Source organism: Bactrocera tryoni, chromosome 3 (genome assembly GCF_016617805.1).
Source record: "Bactrocera tryoni isolate S06 chromosome 3, CSIRO_BtryS06_freeze2, whole genome shotgun sequence".
Taxonomy (NCBI): domain Eukaryota; kingdom Metazoa; phylum Arthropoda; class Insecta; order Diptera; family Tephritidae; genus Bactrocera; species Bactrocera tryoni.
In genome coordinates this window covers 30,174,387-30,197,923 of record NC_052501.1, presented here as the reverse complement: position 1 = coordinate 30,197,923, position 23,537 = coordinate 30,174,387, and the positions used below count along the sequence as shown (strand labels likewise).

Genomic DNA, 23,537 nt, shown 5'->3' with positions numbered 1-23,537 from the left:
CTGAATCGAAGCGGGATTGACTTTACATGTCCGGACAGGAAAAATACTAACGGTGTGATATCACACGATCTTGGTGAACATTCCAAATCCATTGATAGATGCGATGTGTGGGAAGGGGCGCTGTCTTGTTGAAACCAAATGTCGCCGAGATTTTGAGCTTCAATTTCAGGCATCAAATAGTCGGTTCTCATCGGCATCATTTTTGAATCCACCGGCCCACAAACCACACGAACCGTCTGGATGAAATGGCAAGTCTTGAATCTCTTCAGGTTGCTCTTTGCCCCAAATGCGGCAATTTTGCTTGTTTACCTATCCATTGAGCCAGAAATAGTTTGCATTGCTGAGCCCATAGAGCGAAGCGATGTCCCTTGGGAAGGTTGAGCGGCTTCAGTTCTTGAGCAAGTTGTATTTTGTACGCTTTTAATTTAAGATCTCGACGTAAAATGCGCCAAGTCGTTCCATACGTCAGTTCGAGGTGCTGCGAACGGCGTCGAATCGACTCTCCACGGTTATCGTGTACACTCTTACCCACGGCTGCTATATTTTCTTCTTTGCGTGCTGGTCGTAGTCTATTCGGTCGAATATTATCCAATAATGAGTGATGGGTCTCAAAACGGGTGATGTTGTTGTGAATAGTACGCTCAGTAGGGTTAGGTAGGATTATAGGGTTTGTTCGGAAAGTAATAGGACTGATTTTTTTCCGCCGTGACTGTACTTCGGAGGGTGCGCGCACCGACTGGATTCGGTGGACGTTCCTAGCTAACGAACGAGCGGCTGGCCAGCTGTCTCCGAGCACCTAGAGAGTCAGGACAAACATTTTCGCGCGATGTGTTTTTGAGAGTGGTGCAAGCCGAAAATGCAGCGTTCGTTAGAGCAGAAGTGCCCAATTAAATTCTGTGTAAAACTTGGTAAATTTGCGACAGAGATCCTGCTTTAGCAAGAAGTGGTGTGTTTTTTCGTTGGCACCAGGCCTTTTTGGAGGGCCGAATCCAGGAGTAGCAGATCCAAAGTGAAAACGATGCTTATTGTCTTTTTTGACATGAAAGGGATCGTCCACCATGAATTTGTTCCTCCTGGACAAACCGTCAACGCCAAGTTTTACGTGGTAGTCCTCAAGAGACTCAAACGAAGGGTCAATCGGATCCGACAAGACATCGCAGTCGATTGGAAGTTGCCCCACGATAACGACCCGGCTCACACTGCCCCCTCCCCCGGACTTTTTTTGTTTCCTTGCCTGAAAAGGCCGACGGAAGGCAAGCATTTTGAGACGAACTCTGTTCGACCAAAGATTTTTCAATTCATTTCATTTTTCAATGAAATAGTAAGCGTTCTATAAAATTAATTAAGTAGTAAAGTACCGTTTAATTAAGCACTTCATATTAAATATAGCACTTTGAATTTATTTTATTATACTTTCACTTCCTCAAAACTTGCTTTCAATATTCAAATTGCACGCATCAAAGCGCCACAGCGTAACTAATTACCGTCTCAGCATTTGTCTTTTGTTTGCAGGACAATTAAGAAGACACGCAAAGGACAAGCCCATGTAATTTTACGCGTAGCAGAAAAAGCAAAACAAAAAATGTTGGAGAAAACAAAGAAACACACAAAATCAAAAAAAAATAAATGCGCACAAAAGCGCAGCAGACAAAAGCACCGCTGGAAACACGGCGTATCTGCCACAACATGACACGAAAAAGCAGGGCGTGAGCAGTAGAAAGCCAACTCATATACACACATACGAAAAATTCAGTGCAGACACCTGCTGCTGTTACTCACATTGGCGTTATCCTGCAGCGCTTTGCACTTGGCCTTTTCCTCAGCATCCGTTATATTCTCAATGCGTGCGTTGATTTTCTATAAAGCAAAAGAAATACATTTCCCACATTAGTATTGTATCAATTTGCATTTTTTTTTACAATATTTCATTTTCTTTTTACACAAATTTTCGCCACTCACATTCGTCTGCTCGATGATCAACTGCAAGTATGCGTCCGCTTCCGACACACGTCGACCGAGTAATTCCAAGTGGTTTGCACGTTTGTTGCCTACCACATCCTTCTGATAGCCGCCAAGGTAGAAAGTGCTTTGATTGTCCCACAGACGAGAGCGATTCGCATGCCGTCGTATGGTGTCCTCAAGTCGTCTAACCCACTTTTCGCGTTCTTCGCTGTGTTGCGCCTGCGGTGGATTCGGATTCGGGAGTGTGGGTGATGGAGTGATTGCGTGGTTTGTTTGGTTTCGTTTTTGTTTGGGAGAGAGAGAGAGTGATAAAACAGAGAGTAAGGTTATTGTGGTATGAAGGTTGAATGTATTTGAATAGCAACAAATGACAGTTGGATGGAAGTGAATGTACATATGTACAAATAAATATATGTATATTTACATATTTTTAATTATTAGTTATTTACAGTGAAATTCCTTATAACCGGACCGTCGCAGTGTTTTTGTCCGGCTAAGGGAGCTGTCCATGTATGGGGTCTGGCAAAAAGGAGTGTTTAAAATGTATTCTTAGCGTCAGAAGCCGAAATATATTTTTATTGAACTAATAAATGCGAGCCAATGTCAGCTAAGAATAAATAAATGAATGTTATCCCATTAGTTTCTGTTGCGTGACCGTGAACTAGTAGGCTCCAGCGCAAGACAGTTTGTTTGCTGTGATCATTTTACGTATTGTTTAAAGAACAAACACTGTTTCAAACATCAAAAATTATTAAGAATTCAAAAAACCGAGAACTATAAATTGTACACAATTTTTTCGACAAATTTTATGAAATCTTGTCCGTTTATAAGAGATAATTTGAACGAAATATTCCCAAAATAGTCTCCGTCTCCGGTCATTGGAACATTTTCGTGTCCGGTTATGGGAATTGCTTTTGTATGAAAATAATAATGAAAGCTTTGTGATCATGAAAATTGTCCAGTTATTTGGTATGTCCGGCTATGAGGACTGACCGTTGTTGTTGTTGTTGTAACGGGTACCTAATTCCCTTAGGATGGTAGGGATTAGGTAAGATGACATCAACGTCATCCAACAGTAGACCCAAGAAACGTGCAGCACAACAGCCGGTTCTACTTTACCGGACCTGACCTTGACCCTGTTATTTCTGTAGATTTAACCCCATTTAGTTCGGTAAGTCTTAGTATGAGGACTGTTCGTCCTGACTGTATGTCAGTTAAGTTCTGGTTCTGGTTCAAGACTACTTCTTTCTGTAAAGAACCTTTCTTTTTAACCAGAAGTTATTTGACATATGGCTGCCAACCAAGCCATTGAGAGAACAGCCTTAAGTTTCACATTTATTTGTGAATTTGCTGATCCATTACAGATTTACCACTTCGTATTTTTTGGTGGTGTATTACAAAAAAAAATGATTTTGCAGTTAATGAACTAAGATTCTGATTTTTTCTTACTGAACAAAATGATTCTCATAAGTAAGGTTATGTTGAAAAAAATATTATTATAGGTATGTATGTATGTCCCATATGGGTAGGTAAGTAGAGTGGCTGTCTGACGATCTACCTCTCATATAAATTGAGAAGAATTTGAAAGTGGGCGAATCTTTCGAAGTAAAATTAATTGGGAAACACTTCTTAATTGCCTTGGTAAATCGAACTTTCATTCAATTGTTGTTGTTGTTGATGTTGTAGCGGCAGAAAACATTCCTGAAAAGATTTCGAGGCATAGTACCGAGTTAACAGTGTTTGGACGGATAAAAATCCGGATCCGTTCCGGTTACTTGGACCCGACTGTCGTGGGAACGGGAACATTAGAGGTGTTATGGCAGCGTTCCATCGAAAACACACACGCTCAGGCAAGAGCAGTCAGATATTTTCTGAAACAAATACCATTTTCGGAAGACAAATACTACAACAACAACAATAACGAATAACGAATAATGTTTCATAAAAAGTCATGATTTCATTATCTTCTCGACTGTTGATTAAATTCTAAATAAATATCTCTAAAGATTGTGCAGTTTGAGGGCCAACTGACAGACGGGAATTTGGACCTGACTCGAACCACTCAGTTGACCTTTCTGTTTAGTTATAAGGCTAACCGTTGACTACTCCGCTTCTGAGGCTACAACAACAAAAACAACAACAACAACACTACTCCGCTTCTCCTTTAACTATTATATGAATAATTTTCATTAATAAAAATTATTATAAAATTAAAACAAATTTCAAAAATAACCTCACTTTACATACCTGAAAATGAAATGTCTTGTGATCCACAGTTATTGTAAAGGTGTTGTCCTCTTGATCGTCTATGCCGATAACAGCATCTTTGAGGCGCACGCAGCCGCGACGTACACCTTTCATCATTTTCTCCTTCGACTGCAAATAACGGTAAAGAAAATCATATGAGAAATATGCTATAAAGGAATGTACGAAGGTTTGTATATGCAAGTACATATATAAGTACATATGTGTTTAGTTATGTATGTATGTAAATATATAGATTTGTTAAGGCAGCACACATCTCTTAACGAGTTAATGAATAACAAGTGTTTGATTGCATTTAAAATCAATAAAGTAATCGAAACGAGCACCGGTGAGTGGGTAAGGTGGCCCTACGAAGAACTGCAAGCATCCAATTGAAGACGTTTATAACGGTAAAGGAAAACCTTATGAATGGCGTTTAACAAAAGGCACGTGCAAAGAAGATGTATGCTAAACAAAAACAATTATATGGATGCACGTGCATGTGTATATATGTATGTATGTACATACATACAAATGCACGCTTATAAAGTTATGCAAGAAAATGCATTTAATCGATGTACGCTCGCTCAAATGGCTGAATTAAGTGGCGTTCACACAAACTGGTTAACATACGGCATCAAGTACTTGTATATACATACATATGTACATACATATGGACGTATATTTCTTTACAGGAACATTTGTATTGTAATATAAAATAATAGGTCTCTGCTTTAATTCAATTCAATTGAGTTTTATGCTAAATTAGTTCACGCAACTATTTAATGCAACTTTGAAGTGTGACAAAAAAAATAAAATTAAATAAAAATTAAAAAAAAATAAAGTAAAATAAAAATTAAAAAAAAAATAAAATAAAATAAAAATTAAAAAAAAAAATAAAAAATAAAAAAAAAAATTAAAATTAAAATAAATAAATTAAAAATTAAAATAAAAAAATAAAAAATTAAAAAAAATTAATTAATTAAAAAATTAAATAAAAAAAAATTAATTAATTAAAAAATTTAAATTAAAATGAAAAAATTAAATTAAAAAAAAGGTTAAAATGCAAAAAAAAAGCAAAAAATTATTTCAAGAAAATTAAAATAAATGTAAATCGATCGGCAACACACTTGTCGCTTCTTCCATGCAATCATCTAAATAATTCAAAATACGCTAATTAAAAATGTAGCACTGGAAGAGCCGAGCTTAAAGGTTCAATATCGCATACAATTGCGTTTTGTGTGTATTTACACATATAATATATACTATTTACCATTTACATATATGTATGTATGTATATGTATATGTACATAAGTACATATGTATGTACATACATATACATATATTACTGTATACCGTCGTCTGGTTCTTAAATGCATATATTAATTTTTTTGCTAGTTTTTATTGACTCGTTTTTTAAATATACGAAAAAAGAGTCTAGTTTTCCGTCCAACCGGTGCTTTGGGTTCTTGAAGCGCCCATACTGCATTTATTCTCCATTTAGTAAAGGCAGTTTGGCGCGTCTTGTCTTGACTTCAGCGCGTCTTACACAATACCGTTAAAATATATCAGAACATAAAGTCGAAAGGATAATAAAAAAAGGATTCATCTAGCGAACCGTTGTGGTGGAATATATTATTATTTAATTTTGTGAACGAAACAGTATTTGTGTGTGTGTGTGAAATGGATATTTTTCCCAATATGAACGAGGTGGATTACAGCTGCACCTGTTAGTATGCTAAAATAAAAAATCATTTAAAACATTATCATAAACAATTGCAGATTTTTCCTTGACTTCTATTGACTCCTGTCATTTTAGGAAAAAGTTTATATTTTCGTGTAAAAAGTTTTATATAATAAGGTCAAAATTCATACAAAATTAGAAAAAACACTAACTTGGGCTGCACTGAAGCTATAAAACCCTTCAAAGTTGTATATTTTATAGGCTAAAAGGATATAAAGAGATCTTTATCTTGATTTTATTCGGGCAGGTGTATAGCAGCTATATGCTATAGTGGTCCGATCCGAACAATTTCTAAGTATATTATATCGTTATTGTGTATAATAATCCATGCAAAATATCATGAAAAAATTTCGTCAAATAAAAAAATTCTCTATATAAGAACTTAAATTTGATCGTTTAGTTCGTAGTTTAGTTTAGTCTGATCTCGGTGGTTCCGACAAAGGAGCAGCTTCTTGGTGCAAAAAAACGTATGCAAAATTTCACATCGATATCACAAAAACTGAGTTCACGTACATATATACAAACGGACAGACAGATGTACTTAAAAAAATTATTTTTGAAATTTATACTTATGTATAAATTATATTAAGTTATATTGTTTTATTTTTATTTTTTTATATTTTTTATTCTTATTTTTCATATTTGCTAGCAAACGAGATGGACGAGTGGTTTGGGTTGGGCACGCCCATGTTCATATTTGCGGTTTTGATGGCATATTTGCTGTTAATTTATAAAATATTACCGAAGTAAGTTTTTTTAATTATATAATATGAATAAATACATACATACATATCAATATGTTATTCAAAGAATCATTTAACACAAAATATATAAATTTTAACTTTAAAAATATTATAAATCCATAATTCCAGCATAAGCTAAATTTCGCCATGTTTTAGTACATTCTTGCTAATTTTTTTATTTAACTGTCAAAATAATTGTCATGCATATGGCAAAAAATTAAAAAAAAAAGTATGATCAAAATTTTATAATTATAATTTTTTATTTCACTATAACTAAAAGAAATTTTCATTAGTTCTCGAAACACTACTGATAAACTAGACAATATTGTGATAATCGTTTATATGTAAATCATATTAGTCACTAAACCAACATTCGAAAAATCGCTTAAAAACCTAACCTAAAATTTCAATTTATATATCGAAATCTCAAGTGCTGCGAACTAAAATTTTTTAAAAAATTACCTTATGATTATTTTTAAAAAATGTCCATAAACTTTTAACACAAATGAGGCGCACACATACATATGTACATGCAAAACTGCATACATACACACGTATTATGAATCCATTTATCTTTGCATTTCCGCAAATGATAAGCGGTAAACAAAACCACATTACATAATTGTCTTATTTTACAAGAATTTAATTAGTTCGCGTGCTTTATTGAACTCGGTGCGATGGTTAAAGCGTCATTCAGGAGTACAAATAAATTAATAAATAAAATCGTTAATCAATTAAATTAAATTAAAGGTTTGCTACTCAAATACGTATGTAAATACAAAATGCACATATACACACAGGAAGTACACGCAATATCAAAAAAAATTGAAGTTCAATTAACAAAGGGCAAGCATTTCAATACAGAAGATCAATGTTTAAGCTCATGCTATATAATTATAAGCGCGAACTTGTGCACTTCTAATAAATATGTGTTACGAATTCGCGTATTTGTCATGTTTGAATATAAAACTTTTTTATTTACAGTTATATGGAGAATCGTGAGCCGTACCAGTTAAAGACCTACATTATAGTCTACAATGCAATGCAAATGCTCTCTTGTATCTATATAATCACTGGGGTAAATTTACACATGCATAACATATGTATATATTTTTATTTAATTTGCACATATATGTATATTGCTACAGATTTTCCGTATAGCCTCAACAAGCGTTTTTCATTTCTGGGATTGCCTTTTATTAGATCCGAACTCATATTCGGAATATCTGTTTAATCGCGTCACATACTTTACATTCTGGCTAAAGATTAGTGAGCTGTCGGAAACTATTGTATTCGTATTACGTAAAAAACAGAATCAGGTGTCGTATCTGCATGTATTCCATCACTGCTCAACTGTTACATTGATATATCTCCTGTGTACGGATTATAGAGGTAAGTAATCAATTGTAAATCATTGCGTTGTTATCAATCTTTACTTTCTCAGGTACCTCACCTTTGTATCCGATTTTGCTCAATTCGACTGTGCATGTGATTATGTATGGCTACTACTTGGCCTCAGCTGTGTGCGATGCGGAAACTATAAAGCGTTTAACACCAATCAAGAAATCGATTACCACTATTCAAATGATACAATTTGTGCTGATTCTTATCCAAGCGGGATTCTTGATGTTTCGTTGCGAAATATCCAAGTTGGTTACAACTTACTATTCTATCGTTGTAGTTGTTATATTCTATGGATTTTATGATTTCTATAATAAGGCTTACAAAGCTGCTAATAATAGTAGAATTAGTAATAAGAGCAGCTAATGCTAGTTGTATTTGTTATAATAAATTTAATTTTTATAGTTTTATGTAAGCTGCTTATAACTAAATGGTCTTGAAAATTGTTTAGACAAAAATACGTACTCATATAAGAAGTTTTGTTTTAGTCAGTTTTGGTAATAATACCCTTCGAAAATAAATTATTATAAAGCATTTGATTTTGATTGGACAGATCATGCTAAATTTCTTGATATTATTTCGTCAAATAAACTTAAATTATACTTAATTTTGATCGTTTAATTTGTAAGTTTGCTATATGCTACTGTGATCCAACATCGGCAGTTTCGTTGATGTTTTGGCAGCTACCGGAGGGGAAGTGGTATGATTTTTAAAATCAAATTGTACATGAATTGATAGAAAATATGCCAAACACTAACTGGGTATGAACTAAATATTTGATATAAGGTCTAACCCTGAACATCTACTATGTGCTTGGTACAAAATTTAATACATATGAGCTAAAATATTTTAAATTAAATAACAAGAATTAAGACGTAATAGAAATTTTCGAACTTTTGCAAACTCTAAAGGCAGGCTTACTCCACCTTTGAGGCGTGTGTCAGATGGAAATTTCAAGAATTCCGTAGTAAACAAAAATAAATAAAGTTTCTTTTATATACCATCGTGCTCAAATTGTAATACTATTTATAAATTTTATTTTAAATTTGATTCAGTAGTCTAAAAATATTTTATTAGACATATTTGAGAACGCAATTCAAGCACCTGTCAATATAAGGAGTGCGTGTAGTTCCATCAGAATACACATACTTAAATATACACAACTGATAAGATAAAACTAGAAACAAATTTCGAGAGTTCAGTAACAAAACTAAAGCCTTCTGATAAATTCATCACTTATTTGTGACGTGTACTCTTATATGCCAAAGTTATGTACATATATATTTAATAAATTGTGTGATATTGAATTGTTAATGGTCAGTTGGAATCAGTGCATTAGTTTTATCATAATACTATTACTATGTTAGTCTAAAACATATTGAGAGCATCATAATAGCAGTTATCAACAAACTAAGTAATTAATGTTATCAGTGGATTTAAAAGCAGTATGCTTTGATAACGCTTATTAAATACATTGAGCCATGCACACAATTACATATGTATGTATATTTATATTTGGACCGACTGCATTAATCATGATGCGTAATTAACTGCTGCCGCGCCCTTAATTTTATATTTTCACTTTTTATGTTTCGCATTTATAACCAGCGGCTGAAAATTTTTGGCTAGCATTCAAGGTCAGAACTCACCGTATAGTATGACAATAGGCCAGCATTCTCGTCTAGCACAAAAAAGCGATATTGCCAACCTTTCATCACATTTGTCCATTTACTAAGTGTTCCCTCCAACGTGGTGGACATGATTTGCACTTTTGGGTTTGTTGTTCAAGCACCGAATGAAAGCGTAAAATATGTAAATAAGTATTTGCCGCACCGTAAATTGAATCAGCACCTATACCGGCAGGTGACGCAACTTTACTCTATTGCTGCTTACTATTTAATGCAAATTAATATAAATAATTAACTAAAAACGGACAGGCAAAGTAGTGAATTTTTTGTTACACACAATAAAGTTACTTTTGTTAAACAATGCTAATTGTGACGTATAATTTATCTGCTTCTCCTGCAATTGAAGTTGTCCCAGTCTTTGCTGCATTGCCCTTTGCGGGAATAACACACATTCACGATATCTTCTTTCGATTTGATACACGGATTCGTTTCAGTGCAGCTTTTGTCGCACGCGACCTTGACTTAGTAATATTTACGAAATTTCATTTATTTGCGCTTTTCTCACGACACTTTTTATATTTCACTCTGTGTCCTTGTTTGAGCTGATATTTTAAACAAATCAAAATTTTTGTTGAGAAGAATTTTAAATTGGAAAACAAGAGAATCTCACATACACTTTAATTAAATACTGCCCGGAAAACATATGATTGCTACGAATGTTGCTAATTTGGCGAAAAATTAAAACACTGAAACGATTGGAAATCGAAACATGTTAAAAAGAGTGCTGAGCACAAAAATTAACAATAACTTATAGTTTTTTGCTTCCAAATTATATGGTAAAAAACAGATTTTTTGTAACTGTTGCATATAGCGTATATTTTAGTTTTTCTCTGCATTGCCAATTGGTAGCGATTTTCCGTAAAAGTTAATAGGCCTCAATAAATAAAATAACAGGTACACAGGATGATTCAAATGAAATATTTTTAATGATTATAATTTTTAGTACTGCATGTAGTTATCGAATTTACTTTATTTGTTTATTTTTATATTCGTACTGTACCGTTAGGTAGGCAAAATTCAAATAAATTGAGGAAATTTTTTTTTTTCAATATTAGGATAAATTGGCCGTGTGAGTGTTTATTTTATTTACTAAACTGTAGTGATTGTAAGTTTGCAATGCTGAAAACAAATAAAATCCATTATGTTTCGATTTATTAAAAAAGCATTTGTAGTTTTTTTATTTTTTATACAAATACAAATACTCAACAGATTATATAGTTATTTGGTATACAAATTAAGCTATTATTTTCTTAATGTAAACAATAATAAAAAAAAAATTACTTTTACTATTAAAAACAGACTAAAATGTCTCCAGCGGTTGAGCTAATGTCGCAATGTTATTAAAATAACCGGCAAACACGTAACGATATAACAAATATCCGAACAGTGCGATCCATAGACCTTTAACGAGCTTATCCACGCACCACATGCTATAAAAAAAAAATAATTTTTTTATATACAAATGAAAATGTTATTTTTATTACACAATAACTCAATAACGTACATCTTCATATGCCTTCTAGCAGCAGGTATGGTGTCGTCGCTCTCCTTCAGTATAAGACGGCGTGCACAGAGTACACACTGCGTAAAATAATCAATCAGATTCACGTCGATCTTCTCTATAACATAGGTGAGCCGTTCCTTCTTATTCATCAACGTACGTATGTTAACCACCTCGGTGTTATCGAAGTTCCAAATATTATTCGCATAGTACTCGAAGACTTGAAAACCGTTACTGATGCGTTTCTGCACACGACAGAGACTAGAAAGCGGGTGTATATTAAAAAAAATTATTATTTTTTTCATAAACAATTTATTATCGTATAAATTAAAAAAAAAAAAACTCACACTGGCGGATACCGCAACAGTATTAACAGCGCATCCACAAACAACGCCGGTATCCAGTGGAATAGAACCATGCACACGACATGCAAATAATAGTTGGACTTCATGGAACCACCCGGATACCAGGCCACACCATTCAGCGGTATCTTATTCTCAATTACCCAACGACCACATTCGATAATCTCATTCCACGACACTTTAATATCATTCGAACTGGTCATATGCGCCACACGATTAACTTTGCTGTGATCGGTGGCCGTTAGAAAACGCCAACTAGCCACCAGCATGCCATTAACAGCAATGTCCACGGGTAAAAAGTCGCCATAACCCGAGGAGTTACAGTACATCGTACGTATGACACCTTTGCCGGCGCCAATTAGCAAGCCGGTCGGTCCATTTATATTGTCTGTCCAACCGGGTAGCGGTTCCTTCCAGATCGGTATGACAATGGATGGCCGCAGTATCACGGCGGGCAATTCATTGAACTTCTCCACGACCAGCGCTTCAGCCAGAGATTTGGTGTAGGCGTAAGTGTTGGGTATGTCACCTAAGACTTTCTTCTCGATTGTAGACACTTCGTCATCGCTGAGCCACTCGCAAGCTTGCATGACGTGGTGAGGATTTGCTGGCGGATCGTAGGGTTTCTCGTAGAGTGTCTTAATGTGCAGATGACAGTAAGCAGTGGAGACGTAAGCTATTAGGTCTAGATGCTTGATTGTAGCCGCCAGCTCCAGCATGTAGTGTGTACCGCGTGTGTTCATGAAAACCGCTTTGCGTAAGGGCTCGTCGAAACTGTTGTAAGAGAAGAAAATGTTGAATTATTAATATTTATTGAGTAAAGATAGCGTAAAGATAGTTTTAAACTGATTTTGTCCAGTTTCGTTAAGAGAATTTTTCCCTGAGAGCTCTACGTATTTGAAGATCACAGTTATACATATGTACATTCAAAAGCTTAACCACTGCTAAAAGAGCTACTACGTCTCTAATTAAGAGAGTTTCAGTTCTAATAGAACAATCGATGTACATATTATACTTGGAGGGTTAACTTAGATGGATTTCCCTATCTTTTATCCCTAAATAGACTTAGGTATTTCTTTCTGATACTATCGGCCATAATTTCTCATGTATTCCCCAAAAATCTGGTCTTCGTGAACTGACGTCTTTATAGATGACGGCAGAACTAGAAAGTTACACAAACTACCACCTATTGACAGTAGGTTGACGAGTAAAACCTTATTCATTTATGCTTTGTTAGGGGGGAGAAGGTTTTAAGTCACTCTAAAAGAGGGCGGCACATACGCATGAGAGTCAGTTGTTCAAAAATGGCTAATGGAGTAGGCGAAGCAATTTATTGCTCGGAAATGGATCTAAGGCGACCCTTCAAGAAAATACGAAGCAATTTATTGCTCGGAAATGGATCTAAGGCGACCCTTCAAGAAAATACTGCACTTCCGGAAAACGGCAGAGGACTTTCTCGTTAAGAAAGCGGCTGGGATAGCTCAGAACGCTCGCTTAAAATTAGGGAGGCAGTAGATGTAGTGGCTGCTGAAAAGCGGCTGCAAATGTATTGGGTTCTCGAACACAAAGGAATTTCCGGAAACAAATAACTGATAAGTCTGTAAAAAGTGCTATCCATCTGGCCACCGAACTACTATAGGAAATGTGAGTCACTAAAAAACGATACACAACGAAATTTCCAAAGGGGCTGACAGACGGACCGACCAATTCCCACGACAGCCGGTTCTACGCACCGGAATTGACTCGGATTTCATCCGACCAAGGGCTGTTCTTTCGGCGATCTAACCCCGTTTGGATCGGTAAGTGTGTACGGACCGAGATCCTTATAACATGCTTGACAACCAAGAGACTCAATTAATAATGCGCATGCTTTTTACTCGCATGTTCCCAAAAGGACCGTAGGACGGTTGTTTGTCTAATGACAGGTCACAACCTACTGGCATCGCATGCGAGCCGGATGGGCATGACTAACGACGAAAAACGCATAAAGTGCAGGGAAGCAGGCTTGAGAGAGACACTAGAACACCTCCTATGCTTAGATATCTATGGACTTTGCAGTTCAACGGACTAGTTAAAGTATCAAAATTAGACATCAAGCCGCCATACTGGGGGTTACCGGTCTTCGTACATAGAAAACGTCAACGCTTTTTGAGAACTTTAAGCCAGCCATTATAACCGAAGGTATTGGAAGAACGTTGGTGACTGTTTAGTTAGAAAAAGAGCTTCATGTTTAATAAAAAATAATTTTCCAAAGCTCACCGTATGGTCGCCGCGCAATGGTAAACGATGGACACTTCCTCACGGAGTTTGTGTAAATTTTCTTCTGAAATACCCAAACCCGGCAGCAGAACATCACCTTCTATGGCTTCCACAAGGCTAAGAATTTGTGCCTCGCCGCGTTGCTGCTTAACCATGTCGAATAGCTTTCGGGAGAGAGAGAGAGAGAGACAAAAATAAGTATTTACCGTTATAAACCGTTATAAACAAGCAAACTAATTGCAAGCATTTTTTCACGTATTAAGCATAGGAGACGGGGTGTGGGTGAGGTGAGGAATTCATCACTTACCACATTACTGAAAATGTCCTTGATGCGTTCTTGGGGATTTTTACCCTTCTTTGGTCGAATTAACAAGTAGATCTTCTTCAAATGACCGCAGGACCTGCAAAACGTAAATAGATGTGTAAGTAAATCGAGTGATAAATGCACTCGTGTCATTTAGCTGCAAATTAATCGCCATCACGTGGCAAGCCGCAGCGACACGTACATTTCGTGGTCTTGGACACGTTTGTTTTTGGTGTTAGTTACCTGAGTAATTTTTCCACCAGCACTTTTCCAAGGAAGCCGGTGCCGCCTGTTATGAATAGTGTTCGTCCGGCGAAGCTTGCAGCAATCCGGTCCTCGTCATTGTCGTCCACATCGTCGATGGTTACGTGTGGCTCACTTTCAAAGCTGAATTTCGGTTTGCTGGCCATTTTGTTCTGCTACAAAAAATAAAAAAAAAAAAGAAAAATTAAATTTTCTAAAAAGTGAGATTAGGACTTAAAGATTATGAAGTATATAAATTTATGGAGATTACGCGACAAGTGTTTCCTAATAATGTTTTACAGCATGTTTTGGTCCTTGGCTGAAGTATAACAGTCTTTCTTTTTGGGTTAACTTTAAGACACCTACCATAATTGGACGACAATTTTCATTTATCTGAGATCTTTTACCAAAGAGCTAGCTTACAACTTAGGAACCAGTAAATTGTTGAGGAGTTTTTAGTCGAGAGAAAAGATAAGTTTAAGCACAATAAGGAAAGTATTACGACAAACAACACCCCAAACAATCTGGCAGGTTTCCACAATAACTGCAAACAAAATAAAAAGTTCTTTCAGTCTAAAAGAGAGGGGAAGATCAAGGAAAATTTCTCCCGGGTCCCGAATTCGCAAGAGAGCTAGGTGCTCTGCAACAATTTATAGTGTATATAATATCAACAAATTCATGGATCAAGACCACATCCGAACTCTCTCCGGGCCTCCGTGCCACACTGCTAGTCGGTCCTAGCATACCGATTATGTTTCGGGGTTCATAAAAAATGTATTTATACTGAATTTAAACGAGGTCAATGATCTTTTGCAAGGTAAATTTTCCGAGATTACCTATTGCCTGGTAATTATTAGTTATTGACCTCGTTAAATGTTATTGACTTAAGGTTATCGACAAGCTTGCAAAATGTTACTGATCTCGGGAATGGTCTTTGAACTCAGGATCATTAGACCAAGCGAGTTCATACGAAAGCTCAAAAACGTTGGGTACATACAAACTCAAATAGGAGCATATGAAAACTCCTATGTGTTCTCCATTTTGATCCAATAACTTTTGCCATTTTTCGGATAAAAGATGGATTTCACGTTCATAAAATTGTTGATCGTTGCAGGCAAAAGCACTGATCCAAGTGGTTTTTGATGTCGAGATTTGAAGTGATGGTTCTCTCATACAAATATTTTTGCAGAGATCGGAACAATTAATAGTCCGAGGGTGTCAAGTCTAGAAAATAAGGTGGGTTTGGAGCGATATCCCAATCAAACTCTAAAAGCTTTTGGCAAGAAATCAAACTTGTATGAGGTCTCGCAATATCTTGGTGGAACACTACACCTTTTTCATTGATCAACCCCGATTTCTTTGTTTGAGTGCATCATGCAAATTGTCCAGCCAGTCACTATACACTTTAAAATCAAACGTGATATTGTCGGGCAAAAGCTCATAACAAACGATCCCTTTAAAATTCCAGCAAACAGAAAACATAACCTTTGGTTTTTTGGTGACTAACGGTCTTGGAAGTAGCTTAAGCTAGTTTTTACTTTTAAGACTATGATCTCTTAAGCTATACATTCTTGTAAACAACGCACTTTTCGTCACCAGTAACAATGCGCTTCAAAAATGGATCACATCTTTGACGTTTGATAAGCAAATCACAGCCATTAATGCGTCTAAGAAAATATTGTTCTGTAAGAACATGAGGAACCCATATGTCAAACGAAATAATTCCTAGAGGTTTCATGGGCTTATCAAGGGTCGCGTTAGACAAATTTAAACTTTCAGCAATCTCTCGCGTTGTTACTCGACCATTGACCTGCGACTTTATTTTATCCACATTGACTTCAAGAGACCTTCCAGGACGTGGTGTACCTTCAAGATCGAAATTGCCGGAACGAAATTTTACAAACCAATTTCGATAATGGCGATCCATATATCTATCATATATACATCACATCATCCCTTTTACGTAATAAATATGCTGACAATGCTGTTTTCGATTTTTCATCATCGTTGGGGAACCAAACCAAAATATTCCAAAAGTTTAAGAAAATTTTTTAAGATCAGCTTTTTTAATATATAACGGTAAAGCGGTTAAGTTGGTTGTGAAAAATTCAATAAGACCAGCTGTCGCTTCAAGCGACATTACTTAGTGAACGACCCGATACAAAGCAGAAATTTGTTGCAGTGTTATGGTTAAATGAGTCTTTAAGGGTAGAGAAGAGAGCTCAATGGTCATAGTGCACATCCCAATTTCTACCCATGATATTCACTTTACATATATTATTCTAGAGTTATTAAAAAGTTCTTCTGCACTTATTTGATATACACTCCATTGTCTAAAGATTTGCGTGACATGAATACTTCGATTTGTTCCAAAGGATATTCTCTACATCAAATACAACCACAGAAGCTACGGTACCGTTCAATACAATTCAAAAATTAATAGTTTTGAGATTAGCAGAATTACAGGTTTTCATTACACTCGATTTTATTAGTGTGAAGTTACTATTTGATCATTAATTATGGTTGCAAAACGGTGGTAAAGTTTTTGTGATCATAAATTGAATTGTTAGCGTTTTGGATCGATCTTTGGAGTAGCCTAGAAGTGATAGTAGATCAATTGAAAAGTCCCCAGAGCGACACATAAATGGCACTACTATAATTAAATCTATATGATTTCAGTGAGCCCTAACCTTCAAAAGGCGTGTATATAAATTTGTTAGCCGTCGGATCATTAGTTTGTGAATTATGTCATTTTGAGTGAAGCAATTTTTTTTTTCGAGGGCAAGACGAAATATCTCCTCTCTTCAAACAAATAGTTGTCGCATTCGCAACTAGGCTTCCACGTCACTGTTAACAGTCATAACTTCGAAGTCGTAGAAAATTTTGTCTATCTTGTCTATCTATCAATATTAACAGCAACTACAATGTCAACCTCGAAATCCAACGCAGAATAACTCTTGCCAACAGGTGCTATTAAAGGACTGAGGAGGCAATTAAGAAGTAAATTCGTCTCTCGACGAATAAAAACAAAACTCTTTAAGTCACTCTGTATTCTCGTCCTGCTTTATGGTGCAGAGGCATGTACGTTAACAACATCTGATGATTCGACATTACTAGTTTTCGAGAGAAAGTTTTCGACGCGGTACCCGCCAGGGGACGCAGAGGAAGACCTCCACTCCGTTGGAAAGACCAGTAAAATGAGCACCGAAAACGGCGAACGCAGTGGACGCCCAAAAGAGGTTGTTACTGACAAAAACATCAAAAGAGTCCACAAAATAGTTTTGGATGAATGTAAAGTGAAGTTGTTCGAGATAGCAGGGGCTGTAAAGATATCAACTAAACATGTACATTATATCATTCCCGAATATTTGGGTATGAGAAAGCTCTGTGCAAAGTGGGTGTCACGTGAGCTCACTTTTAACCAAAAACAACTACGACTTGATGATTCGGAGCAGTGTTTGGAGATGTTCAAGCGTAATAAACTCGAGTTCTTGCGTCGATATGTGACAATGGATGAAGTCCAAAAGACAGTCATCTGAGTAGACTGCAGACTATGAATCCACTCCAAAGCGTGGAAAAATGCAACAGTCGCCTGGCAAGGTTATGGCGTTTGAATTTTGGGATTGAATACCTTGAAAAAGGAAGAACAGCGACAATTACATAGCGTTATTGGACCGTTTTAGGAACGAAATCGTCGAGTAACGATCGCATTTGAAGAAAAAGAAAGTGCTATTCCACCAAGACAATACACCGTTTCACAAATCAGTGAAAACGATGGAAAAAATTCATGAATTGGCTCTCAAATTGCTTCCGCATCCATCATATTCTCTAGATCTGGCCTCTAGCATCTATTACTTTTTCTTTGATCTGAGGAATGCTCGCTGGCAAGAAATTTTCGTCGTATGAAGCGGTGATCGCTGTAACTGAGGCGTATTTTGAAGCAAAGAACAAATCATACCACAAAAATGGTATCGAAAAGTTGGAGGGTCGCTATATTCAGTCTATCATCCTTGAAGGCAACTACATATGTTGAATAAAAAAAAATTTTGTATTAAAAATATGTGTTTTGCTATGGTAGGCAGAGGACTTTTCAATTGACCTGTTATGTAGAAGATCTTGATCTCACTAGATAAGGGTTCCAAAAAGTCATTTCCATTAATTGAATAACTAAGCTGTCTGCAATCTATCGAATGTGTATTTATATAAGTACATACCAATGTATGTATGTATGTTTATAGCAGCTTGAGTTAGCACATTACAAAATAAAATTGCATGCAGTTTTTGAATTATGATACTATTCGAAATTTTTATGCACTTTTAATTGCCTTGTTGCTCTATTATTTATTTGCAAATTTTTCCTGCTCTCGGTGTCAAAAAAAAATAAAAAATAAAACAAGTCTCAATCGAAATTCAAAGCCACCATAAATCACCATAATCCGCCAAAAGATAATATACGTGTGAATATAACGGTAAAAATGTACGGCGAAATCGCACGAAAATATGCGCTAAGCAAAAGGAAAAACGCAAAATTGTGCACAACTTGTAAATAACAAGTTCGGTTATGAATATTTAACATTGCAATATGGTGAACTGATTAATAGCACATAACGGTAATTCCACTTGACTGCACTTACAAGCTCACTATCATGGAACTGGGTTACTATTTAATAATACCAACAACAGCAAACAAAACAAAAAACATAATTGAAAACTATAAAAAGCGAAAGAAAAAAATTAAAACATGCAATAAACCGTTATGCAACAGTTAGCCGTCAAAAGTGCAAGCCGTTAATGTCATGATGAATATTGTAAAAATATGAGTGCATGAAAAAGGCGCGCAATCAGACAAGATAAACAATAAAAAATAAAAAATAAAAAACAACAATAACAAACGCAATAAACTTCACAAAGTGACTGTCACTTGTTTTTTGATTTTTGAGCGCTTCCAATCACAGACAGACAGACAGTAGCAAAGCCGCTTTGGCCCCAAATTATCAACAGCTTCGCGCTCAATGCCGAACACAGCCAAAGCACACGTGTTGCAACTCGACAGCCAACATACATACATATGTGTACGTATGCATGTGTGCGTCGGCGCTAAGACTACTCGCATGGCCGTTTAATCGGGCTTCTTGTCATCTCACCGATTGCAACACCGGCAATGACGCTAGCAACAATTGCACTTTTAATAAAAACATTGATGTGTTTATAAATCACAAACACACTTACAAATAATACATGTAAAAATACGTAGATACATACATATTATATACAAGTATGTACATATGTATATGAAGGCTTTCGGTAGCTTGGCTAAAGTACACACTTAACAGCTGAAGTGTTGTTGGCGCAATTACTTTTATTTTCAAGTGCTTGCGTCTCACTTTGTCTATGCCGCACGCTCCCGACTGCGGCGGTCGTGCTTGGCCGGTTGGCTGGTCGGCTGGCTAGCTGGTTTGTTCGTTTATCAGCCCCATGCTTGGTTAGCCTGATGGCCTAGACACCGTGGATCACCAGATTTTAGTTAGGTGTATGTGTGTGTCGGGTTTACTGGATATATAGGGTGTTTCTTCTGGCAGTTTAGAGTTCTCAGACTGATAGCAGTCAAATCTGGTGCTTTGGTGAATTATCCAATAAAGAATTACAAATTGAGTCCTAGAAATATGGTACTTTCACTCGTTATACCTGGTATTTGCCCTATAAACAACTGAGAAAGGATTTCCAAGTCTCTCCGTTTGCATGCTCAACTTATAGAAAACTTCCTAACGTGCACTCTCTTTCTTCCAGAAAAATTCTATCTGATGTGGTTTCCATGAAGAATGTGTTTTCTAGGAGTTTAGAGTTCTGAGACTGCTAGCTATCAAACCAATTGTTGAACTAAACACATGATTTGACATTTATGTTCATTACATTTTAGTAAAAAAAAACAAGTTCCAAGACTTGTTCTGCGTGGCAATCTTATAGAAAACTTCTGAAAATGAATTAAAAACAAGAAAAAACATGTGGAAAAAATGAGTGGAGATTTCCCTCGAAATGGCGGGTACTGCGTCGAATACTCTCAGAGCTGGAGTGTTTTCGTCCATTCGGACTACATGATCTAGTCTAGCGTAGCCGCTGTCTTTTAATTCGCCGAACTATGTATGTCCATATCGTCGTATATCTCATACAGCTCATCGTTCCATCGAATGCGATATTCGCCGTGGCCAATGCGCAAAGGACCATACATCTTTCGCAGAACCTTTCTTTCGAATACTCGTAACGTCGACTCATCAGAGGTTGTCATCGTCCATGCCTTTGGACCATATAACAGGATTGGAATAATGAGTAACTTATAGAGTTTGATTGTTGTTCGTAGAGAGAAGACTTTACACCTCAATTGCCTACTCAGTCCGAAGTAGCAGCTGTTGGCAAGAGTTATTCTGCGTTGGATTTCAAGGCATTCGTTGTTTTTGTGTTCACGCTGGTTCCAAGATAGACGAAATTATCTACGTCTTCGAAGTTATGACTGTGGGAGTCGCGAATGAGACGATTGTTTGTTTGATGACAGCAAATATTTCGCCCTCGTTCACTACCAGACCCATTTTCTACGTTTCCTTATCGATTTTGGAGAAAGGAGAACTAACGGCGCTTTTGTTGAAGTCCATGAGATCAATATCATCCCAGCTATACTCTATAGAAAATGATTCCTTCTATATTTAGTTCTGCAGCTCGTATTATTTTCTCCAAGAGTAGATTGAAGAAGTCGCACGAAAGGGAGTCGCATTGTCTGCAACCTGTTTAGAGTTCTCAGACTGATATAATACTAAATATGGCAGCTATATGGTAAAATGATCCGTCCTGAACAATTTTCCCATAAACAATAATTCGTGCTAAATTTTGTGAAAATATATTCTCATATGAAAATGTTTTCCATACAAGTCTTTGTGTTCGATCGGGCAGTTTCTATGACCTGAAGTGGTTTGAAAATGAGCAGCTTCTTGCTGAGAAAAAGACATGTGCAAAATATCAGACCAATATCTCAAAAACTGAGCGACTAAGTCGTGTATATACAGACGGATGAACAGTTGTTTAAGACTGTCTAAATTTCTGTGCAATCATATTTTCGAACTCAGACTACAAAGTTTAGTACAATGGATTCACGACGCTTCTTGAACCAAAGATTTTTTGAGACTTTTCAAAATTTTGTTGGTTATTTGACAGGTCATGTACCCCAACTCTGCGATTCAATGGAATTAAATCGGCACTTCTGTTGTCCGAACGAACAGTTTTTTTGGACTGTCCAAACTTCTGTGGTTATTCGACCGGTCATGTTCCCCAACTCTGTAGTCCAATGGAATCAAAATGGGACTTCTAATGTCCAATAATCCGTAGCTATAACACCTGAAATATTGCTTTTGAACCACTGCTGGTGGTTACCGCGTTGTCTGCTGGAGCAGAATCTTGTTGGAAGATTCAAAGCTCTACATCTACATAGCTTTAGCGCGCCCTCTAAAACAAACTGCTGATACACTTTTGCTCCAGTTTTAACCACTTTTTCTCAGAAACGAAGAGGTGTAACGCCTTTACAGAATACTCCTCAACATTGATAGCTGTTTGATGTTGATCAATTTACATCCATGAAAAAACATGTTTTGGGTCTTCGGCAGTTTTTGCGCAGAATTTGTGGATTCTCTTATTAAAAATTTCAACAGTGAAAAATTTTTCTTCGGTAAAAAAGATTCTTTCATTTCAGTTTACCGCGTTTCATTGAAGAAGCTGCTTATATTTGTTGAGCCTAATTTACTTTAAGCGCGTTGTCAGAAGATGACTGTTTGACCAACGGAAGGCTTTCATGTCGAAATCATTCCGAATAAGTCTTGATATTGATCTGGTCGTTATATCCATCGGTTTCTGTTTTGGTGACCTACTTATATCATAAAGAATCTGACGTCGTTAGATTACTTTTTGTGGATAACCTTTAAGTCCGTGGTTATGCTGATCATAAAGTTACTTCTGCCCAGCTAAATATCAATGAGAAATGGTAGCCAATGATGTAGGGAGAGACTTGTGCAAAGTTTGATCGACAGGTGTCTACGTAGAACAGTTGATGTGGACATAAGATCTCTGAACTATTGAACGCTTCATATAGTTTTCTTTTTTTATTAATAAAAAAGTCAACACCGCTAAAAACACCCTTTATACACACTTTTACGTATGTTGGAGTATTTGTCCGTTGCTGAATTGTAATTGATCTTTAGCCGTCAAACTGGTCATGTTTACTCGGATATAGCGTAAAACACACTTGAAAAGCGCAAACAAAACAGTCGTAAAAGCAATTATCCACCGATTGTACAAAAAGCCATATACTATGTACACATACAAATATTCGGTATGTGTCTGCAGAGTTATCAAATCACGAGGAAAATTATACAGAAATCCTTCAAAGAGCTATGTATGGAATTTTATATTGGACGCACAGTATTCCAAAACAATTCATAGATTTCGAAAAGTTTATAAAAATATTTTTGTTTTACTATTTAGAAATTCCGGAATTTTAGGAAATTGTCTTAAAATATTTCAGTTGAATAAATATCGTCTCTCAGCAGACTTATGTATGCTTAGGTATTTGACTTCTGGTGATCGACATGTCACTCGACATGGGGAAACTGTCGTCCGCATGGATGAAAACATTCCAGCTCTGCGAGTACTCGACGCAATGGTCATAGAGTCATCGCTGGAAACTGCAAAGCTGGTTAGCTAGCAAGACGGGACACCCGTACCCCATTTATAACGGACTGGAAACGAGTCGGATCTGCGTTGCCATTTTGCACTCTAGCACTGGATCTATGGACTTCGCGTGCGCTTGGCAGGTGTTGGTTGACGACTAGCTTCTGTGCTAACGCGAGGACGTTCAAAGGAGTTCTTACTCATCAGCCATTCATGCTGTAAGGCTAAAAATGCATTTCGACAGAAATTGTCAAAGTTGTATGGATTAAAGTGAGATGGAAACATCCAGGCGCTTTCTTATTCATTGTCCAGCCTTAGCAAAACAGAGGTTTAGACATCTTGGCAGTCATACCTTCGGCAAGCTAGGAGAGCCGAAACTG

General features: G+C 36.4%; 3 protein-coding genes across 4 annotated transcripts in view; 1 reads left to right on the top strand and 2 right to left on the bottom strand.

Annotated features, from left to right (window-relative positions):
- The window catches only part of LOC120770279 (oxysterol-binding protein-related protein 9), a 36,654-nt gene extending 26,192 nt beyond the window's left edge, over positions 1-10,462 (bottom strand). Inside the window, exons 1-5 of one of the 2 annotated variants that reach the window (XM_040097592.1) lie at positions 10,060-10,462; positions 9,744-9,986; positions 4,210-4,338; positions 1,960-2,181; positions 1,780-1,857 (exon numbers count right to left, since the gene is read on the bottom strand). In XM_040097592.1, the coding sequence (XP_039953526.1) occupies positions 1,780-1,857; positions 1,960-2,181; positions 4,210-4,338; positions 9,744-9,854 (540 nt within the window). In that variant the 5' untranslated portion in view covers positions 9,855-9,986; positions 10,060-10,462. Of the gene's footprint in view, positions 1-1,779; positions 1,858-1,959; positions 2,182-4,209; positions 4,339-9,743 lie in introns of both variants that reach the window. The other variant, XM_040097593.1, reaches the window with a different exon arrangement.
- LOC120770280 (elongation of very long chain fatty acids protein AAEL008004) lies at positions 5,701-8,615 on the top strand. Its single transcript, XM_040097599.1, has 5 exons — positions 5,701-5,935; positions 6,600-6,696; positions 7,678-7,771; positions 7,842-8,085; positions 8,138-8,615. Exons 1-5 carry the CDS (start codon positions 5,890-5,892, stop codon positions 8,458-8,460), a joined length of 804 nt encoding a protein of 267 aa, XP_039953533.1. The 5' UTR covers positions 5,701-5,889; the 3' UTR covers positions 8,461-8,615.
- A 497-nt stretch (positions 10,463-10,959) lies between the features above and the next one.
- The window catches only part of LOC120772289 (putative fatty acyl-CoA reductase CG5065), a 28,760-nt gene continuing 16,182 nt past the window's right edge, over positions 10,960-23,537 (bottom strand). Inside the window, exons 2-7 of the mRNA XM_040100799.1 lie at positions 14,452-14,627; positions 14,212-14,305; positions 13,905-14,068; positions 11,631-12,419; positions 11,287-11,544; positions 10,960-11,212 (exon numbers count right to left, since the gene is read on the bottom strand). Coding sequence (XP_039956733.1) covers positions 11,083-11,212; positions 11,287-11,544; positions 11,631-12,419; positions 13,905-14,068; positions 14,212-14,305; positions 14,452-14,618 — 1,602 coding nt within the window. The 5' untranslated portion in view covers positions 14,619-14,627 and the 3' untranslated portion in view covers positions 10,960-11,082. The remainder of the gene's footprint in view (positions 11,213-11,286; positions 11,545-11,630; positions 12,420-13,904; positions 14,069-14,211; positions 14,306-14,451; positions 14,628-23,537) is intronic.

Coding starts and splice junctions, on each gene's coding strand:
- LOC120770280 (XM_040097599.1), top strand. CDS start 5,890: ATGGATATTTTTCCCAATATGAACGAGGTGGATTACAGCTGCACCT. Junction 5,936..6,599: donor GGTGGATTACAGCTGCACCT/GTTAGTATGCTA, acceptor CATATTTGCTAG/CAAACGAGATGGACGAGTGG. Junction 6,697..7,677: donor ATTTATAAAATATTACCGAA/GTAAGTTTTTTT, acceptor TTTTATTTACAG/TTATATGGAGAATCGTGAGC.